This window comes from Impatiens glandulifera, chromosome 2, assembly GCF_907164915.1.
Source record: "Impatiens glandulifera chromosome 2, dImpGla2.1, whole genome shotgun sequence".
Lineage (NCBI taxonomy): Eukaryota > Viridiplantae > Streptophyta > Magnoliopsida > Ericales > Balsaminaceae > Impatiens > Impatiens glandulifera.
In genome coordinates, this window is record NC_061863.1 from 23,315,668 (window position 1) to 23,323,137 (window position 7,470).

The 7,470-nt window shown below is 35.9% G+C and overlaps 1 protein-coding gene across 1 annotated transcript; it reads left to right on the top strand.

The window, feature by feature from the left end:
- Positions 1 to 416: 416 nt before the first annotated feature.
- On the top strand, positions 417 to 3,926 carry LOC124928035 (LRR receptor-like serine/threonine-protein kinase EFR). Its single transcript, XM_047468561.1, has 2 exons — positions 417 to 3,114; positions 3,404 to 3,926. The coding sequence occupies exons 1-2, from the start codon at positions 486 to 488 to the stop codon at positions 3,769 to 3,771; spliced, it is 2,997 nt and encodes a 998-aa protein (XP_047324517.1). The 5' UTR covers positions 417 to 485; the 3' UTR covers positions 3,772 to 3,926.
- The last annotated feature ends 3,544 nt before the right edge of the window (positions 3,927 to 7,470 follow it).

The following is a 7,470-nucleotide window of genomic DNA, read 5'->3' on the forward strand; positions in this document are numbered from 1 at the left end:
TAATTAAATATTAAAATATTTTTTCTTTTTTTATTATTTAAATCATTTAAATTTTATCTTATTCCTAAATTTTTTTTTATTAATTTTATATTAGTTTTTCTTTCTATTTTTTTTTTATTAATTTTTAATTCTCTTATTCTTTAAATTGTTATTTTTCAAGAAAATGGACAGTAATATTTTTGTATTCTTAGAACAAAAATTAAACTAAGCTCTTAAATTTGAAAATGAAAAGCAATGAGAAAAGAGATGGAAACTCAGGATGAAGAAACAGTCAAATACAATAATATTCTCACTTGTGTCACAATCACATTTACTACTAGTCGTGTATATTGAGTCATTTACATTGTCTTCTTCTCTAAGACAAACCAACCATACATTGAAGATAAGACCATAAAAAAACAAGCACATTTAAATACACATGTCTGGTTCCAAGTTCCAACCATCAATTAACTAGATCAAGCTTTAAGTTCAATTTGCATTTTCAAATGGCTTTCTCCAACTATACTATTATCTTCTCTATTTCCATTTCCTTCACCATCTCCTCTGCAACTCAATTTACCATAGATACTGATAAACAAACTTTACTTGCACTCAAATCCAATTTCCTAAGCATTAATTCATATACAACCCCACTCTCCACTTGGCTCAATGATCATTCTTCCCCTTGCAACTGGACTGGCGTCACTTGCAGCCAACAGAGAGTCGTCGAACTCGATCTCTCCGGCATGGGTCTCGGGGGTCTCATTAGCCCCCACATCGGAAACCTCTCATTCTTAACTTCACTACTTCTTCAAAACAATCAGCTCTCTGGACCAATTCCAGACCAAATCGGAAACCTTTTCCGTCTGAACACTCTAAACGTAAGCTTCAACCTTATCAAAGGAGAAATCCCGACAAACCTCAGTCGTTGTACGAACCTTGTCAATTTAGACCTCATGCAAAATCAAATCTTTGGCAACATACCCGACGACTTTAGCCGCCTCTCAAAGCTCGAGCGACTAAATCTGGCACGTAACAATTTCTCTGGTCAGATTCCTTTATCGATCACCAACATATCGTCGCTGTCTTATTTGAATCTGGGTACGAACAGTCTAATTGGAGGTATACCGTCGGAGCTGGGAAACCTTAGGAATCTCCGAGAACTTGATCTTTCTATTAACAACCTTAGTGGAAATGTTCCTCAATCTGTTTACAATATGTCATCAATGGTTTATATAGTCTTGGCCGATAATGACCTTACAGGTGATCTTCCCACTAATATTGGCTTCTCACTTCCAAATCTTTTAGGGTTGAACTTCTGCTTCAATAAGTTCACCGGTCCTATCCCGTCTTCCTTACACAATCTTACCCGCATTCGAAGTATTCGAATGGCATGGATGTTCCTACAAGGGTCTGTGCCGCCAGGCCTCGAGAATCTTCAAGACTTGGAAATGTATAATATTGGTTACAATAGGATTGTTAGCAATGGAGATGATGGGTTAAGTTTCCTTACTTATCTAACCAATGCAACTCGTCTATCGTTTCTCGCCATTGATGGGAATCTTCTAGAAGGGAGAATACCAGAATCGATTGGAAGTCTTTCAAAGGACTTGACGAAATTGTACATGGGAGGGAATCGAATCTACGGTCGAATTCCGGCGTCTATTGGGAAATTGAGTGGCTTGCAGTTACTGAACTTAAGTTATAACTCGATCTCCGGTGAAATTCCACAGGAGATAGGAATGTTAACTTATTTGCAGGAGTTGGAATTGTCGGGTAACAGATTATCTGGAAATATACCGGTCTCAATTGGAAATCTTGAGAGGTTGAACCAGATTTCCATTTCAGGGAATGAACTGGTGGGAAGCATACCGACCGAATTCGAGAAATTTAAGAATTTGATTAAGTTGGACTTGTCGAGAAACATGCTCAACGGAAGCATACCAAAAGAAATCCTAAGTCTTCGCAGTTTGAGCACAATCTTGAATCTCTCGAAAAATTCTTTTTCGGGGAATTTAGCTCAAGATATCGGAAAGCTGGACAACCTCGTCGCCATTGATCTCTCGAACAATTTATTCTCAGGTAATATACCCAACTCAATCTCGCAATGCAAAAGCTTGGAGAAGTTATTAATGGCGAATAACAAGTTCTCGGGTTCAATTCCATCATCTCTTGGAGAAGTAAAAGGGCTTGAAATTCTTGATATTTCTTCAAATATGTTATCCGGCACCATTCCTATTGAGCTCGAGAGCCTCCGAGCTTTGAAACTATTAAACTTATCGTTCAACAACTTGGAAGGACGAATCCCATATGGGTTCGCCAACACAACTCTTGTCGATCTTCAAGGAAACCATAATCTCGGCCACCAAAACCGGGTTGGAGGCCGAAAGAGGCTAATCCTGATCGTTACACTCATTTGCGTACCAATCCTCTTGGCCGTGTGCATTTCCGTTTTATGGGTGATTTGTATAAGGAAGAAGAAGAACAGAGTGAAAGACAAAGTGTTGGTGTTTTCGGAGTCATTTAAGGGAAAACATACGGCGGTTTCCTACAATGACATTAGAATGGCAACGGAAAACTTTGATCAATTGAACTTGATTGGTCGTGGGAGCTTTGGGTCGGTTTATAAAGGGAGGATTTGCAAAGGACAGTTTCATGCAATTAAAGTCATCGATATGGATCAGACAGGGTCGATGAAGACATTTGTGGCGGAATGTAAGGCATTGAAGAACGTTAGGCATCGAAACCTTGTCAAGCTGATCACGACTTGCTCGAGCACCGATTTCAAGAATAGGGATTTTGTCGCTTTGGTTTATGAGTTGATGAGTAATGGGAGCTTAGAGGATTGGATAACCGGAAAGAGGAAGCATACAAATGGAGATGGTCTTAGCATCTTGGAAAGACTAACAGTGGCCATCGATGTTGCGAATGCGATAAACTATCTTCACAATGAATGTGAAGGTCAGGTAGTGCATTGCGATTTGAAGCCAACCAATATTCTCTTGGACGATGACATGACCGCAAAGGTGGCGGATTTCGGGTTGTCAAAGTTGTTAGGTTGTGAGGATCCTAAGCAATCTATTAGCTTAAGCAACACATTCAGCTTAAGGGGCTCCATTGGCTACATACCTCCAGGTTTATATTTCCATTTCATATTTGATCTCAAAGCTACTATGCTTTCTTTCAATTAAGAACACCTTAATCAATTGAAGAAAAATAAAATTAGGATCATAATCTTGAGTATTTTTTTGAATAATGATCTAATTTATAGTTCATATACAAATAATTTTGATAAATCATGAGATAAATTATAGTGTAACATATGGTATACAGATATTTGTTTTAGATAAAACACTAAAATGTAGATTTTTTTAGATAATAATGTTATAACAAAATGACTCGTTCTATTTTACATGGGTTGTAGAATACGGAATGGGACAGAAACCGGGGGCTGCCGGAGATGTTTATAGCTACGGAATAACATTGCTAGAGCTGTTCACGGGGAGAGGTCCGACGGATGAGAGTTTTGTGGGAGGGTTGAGTTTGAAGAAATGGGTGGAAAATGCATTGGAAAGTAATAGAGTAAATGAAGTGGTGGATTGTAATATTGTTATGAACATGGACAAGCTTTTGAGTGAAAAGGGAGAGTGTTGTGTGAGTGAATGGAGGTGCTTAAATGAGGTCCTTGAAGTTGGGATTCTATGCACGGTTGATTCTGCTGAGGCTCGTCTCAATATTAAGGATGTTCTTTCCAAGCTCAGGAATATCTCCCACACATTTATCAACTCTTGAATCAACTAAGACATTATAAATATAATTATTAATATATATAAGAGAGTGATTGTAACATAGAAGAAAATTATCTAATGTTTAATAGATACTAAATTATATGTAGCTTTGGTTTTAATAAGAAATTAAATAAAAATGGAAAGATATCTCCAGTTCAATTTTAATGCTCCAAACATCATTTTTATGCTCCACACCGTTTTTAGTATTTGTTCTTCTTTCTCATTTTAATGTGTGATGATCATGTTTGTTCACTATCTGAAGCACTTCTATTTAGAAGATGCATGGCGACTCAGAGCTCTTTGGGCATCATCAACCTCAAGACCTATATATCGTTACAGATACAGAAGCAGTGTCCCAGTGTCCCTTCCTATTTTGGTCATACATTCAGTGTTCAAATGGTCTAAAATGATATCTTAGATCAAAATCTCATCTATGAGACTATGATGCCATTATCTGCATCATGAGAGGATTGGGGAGGTCTTAATGAGGCTCTACATGGCTCCCTGGCTATTGAGATATGAGATTTTCATAACACATTTACTGTCCAAATATCATAGTTATTTAATAAATATTTAATATAAATACTTTTAGTTTTTTTTTTTTTTAAACTAAAGAATAACCACCATTATTTACATTGCCCATGAAAAAAAGTCAAAATCACAAGTCTTGAAAAATCAAAATATACATAATCTTAAACCTGATTCGGTTTGGGTTATTAAAATTGCTCAAACAAAATCAAACATCATTTCACTCTCCTCTCATTCATCACGTCCTTCGAATCATTAACTAAAATACTTTATATTTTAAATTATTATTTTTATTTTATCTATATATATCAACACTCTTTAATTTTTTTTTACTATAAATAATCCTTACATCTTCAAAATCATTAACTATCATTATGTTTTTTTACTCTAAATTTTATGAATAACTCAAATCCGAACAAGCTCTTACAACAACTAGTAAATCTGTTATGATATAATATGTATAGCTATCCATATATTGCATATTTAGTTGTAATATTTTAGTTTTTTTTTATTATATATATATATGTGGCTAATTGTATTGGTCAGGTACATGTTTAGTCAGATTTAAATCAGGTTCAAACTTCCTCAACTCGGAGAAACCTTACAAGAGGTGATCTACTAGTTGATTCAAGGAGGATCCGTTCTCCGCCCATCTTACTAATAATAATAATAATAATGAAGGGGTGTCAGCAAACATCAAAAATAATAAATTATATTACATTTAATATAATACATTTTCTAAGATGCAGATGCAACCTTTGAATACAAGACAAACAATACAACAATGAAAGTGAAAAAGATGCGATACTTTATGCTTTCAAATTGAGGGAAAAACTATACCTTTGAGAGAGGAAGTACTACTGGTTACTGTCGAGAAGTCAATAAAAAAGGTACCATACCCGCGGCAAAGAATGCACTATAAGGAGGAAGCCCCAATATTAGTCAAACATACCTCTAATTCCGAGAACACACATTGAACATGTGCAACATAGTGGAACTCAACACAATAGTAACTTTCTTTCCTCGCAGCTGTCACAATAAATCATCAGAATCGTCTTTGATGGGAGAATAAGTGAGAGCAGAATCATCACATTCTTGGCAGAAGTAGGAAAATCCAATCCTAGACTTATAACATAAACAACATCTGAATTTTTTTCTATTTCTTCTTGTGGGTAGTAGTAATTTAAGAAGATGCTGTGAATGAAATTGGTGATTAATCTCTGTAGAAGACAAGAAGATTAATTCAACAAATAATGATATTATGGACAAACATAAACATTTGAAGTACCACCCTACAACAAGATTTGCTGACATAAAGAACATGTAGAGAATTTTTTCTACAAAATAATATCATTATGAATGAACTTACTTACCTAGGATAAAAGGATATTGATTCTTCCCAAAGAAGTAGTAATTAGTCATTAGACGATCATCCATTGAATAGGGTTGGAAGAATGGTTAGGGTTTCGAGTTGGGTTTGAGATCTAGGTAGGACGTTAGAGGAGGCCGAGAGCGGAATTGATGGCGGCTGAAGTTAGGGTTGCAGTGGTGGGAATCCATGTCGGAAGTGGAGGGAAATTTGATGAAATGGCCCTACTAATGGGCCTAAATCTAAAAAAGGATCCCGCTTGATATAGTTTGCAAATTGATCAAGGTTCCTGTTCAAACCCTTTATGGTTGCTCTAAAGGACAACTTTCCCCATAGAAATTTGAGGAAACTTTCGATGTCCTCGACCATGCTGAGGAGTTTGATATTTATTATACTCTTTGGGTCAAGGGAGAAGATATATTGGAAAACCAGGTATACCAGCCCCAATTTCCATGCATCTTCCTTATCAGAGCAGGACACAAATTTTGAATGAAGGTCTGTTGTTCTAACAAGTTGATTACTTTTAAATATTTGACAACCAAAGGTGGAAATTCTTCAACTTGATTGAAAATGGTTTCCACCGTAGAGAATCTCCCAAAATTGAAGCATGTGACTAATGCAAACTCCTTCATCCTAAAGTACAACTCCTCTCCATTCACGAGGAACTTCATCTCCATATAATTTGAGCTACTCTTCCTGAGGAGCATTTGGTGTATTATCGTTCCTGAGAACCGTAGTAACGTGGATCCTTTGAATAAGAATCGGAATTGGGTTTGCCTACCCTTTCTATTGGATTCATTGCAGGAAACTTGGTGCCAATGTTTAAGATATTCGTTTTCCATGAGACCCTACCAGCAAACTCAGGAATTATGGTGGACTCCATCTTAAAAACAAGGAACAACCTTGGAGTAAGCAACTCTAGAACATTATAATTACCTAAACTATAGAACATAACAACTCAAGTAAACAACATCAAAGAATACACGAAAATTCTATATGTTTGCATTCTTTGTTTCACTTTAATCAGACATGTGTGTGATGATATAATATGTTTTCCTTTCATAATCTGGATATTAGATTATGAACATATTTGATCACTTGAAATTTTATCACATAAATTGAGCTTATTTGGAAACTAGCATTTGTTACAATCTTTATCACATTCATGACTTCATTTGTAAATCTCATTAGCAAATCGTCAAAGTACAATGCTCATGAAAGCAACATATAGGTACAATGCTCGTGAAAGCAACATATATGTACAATGCTCGTGAAAGAATAAACGAGAAATGCATGCATGTAGAATACGAACACTGATATAATACTCGTGAGTGAAGAACATTGGATAAGCAACATCCTATACACATATAAACCCTAAAAGATACACGAACCTTAAAAGCTAAGGATTATACATCATTATCCATCAATATAAATGATAGAATAATGAGAACATTACAGATTAAACCTAAACCCTAAACCCTAAACTCGCATATAAAGTATATATACGATGGAAGACAAGAAATACCACTCTTGCGTTTTCATCTAAAACGCGTGAGTTCATAAACGCATTTTAGATGAAATGCGTGAGTGGTATTTCTTGTCTTTCCATTTACGGGAAATGTCACTTACGCGTTTCATCAAAAACCCCTTTATGAACTCACGCGTTTTAGATGAAAACGCGAGAGTGATATTTCTCGTAATTGAGCGGTAAATTGGGCGTGCGAGGGGCAATACTGACTTTTCGTAGGGTAAAAGGGCCTTTTTTTACAAACTATATCAAGAGGGGTCCTTTTTTGGATTTAGGCC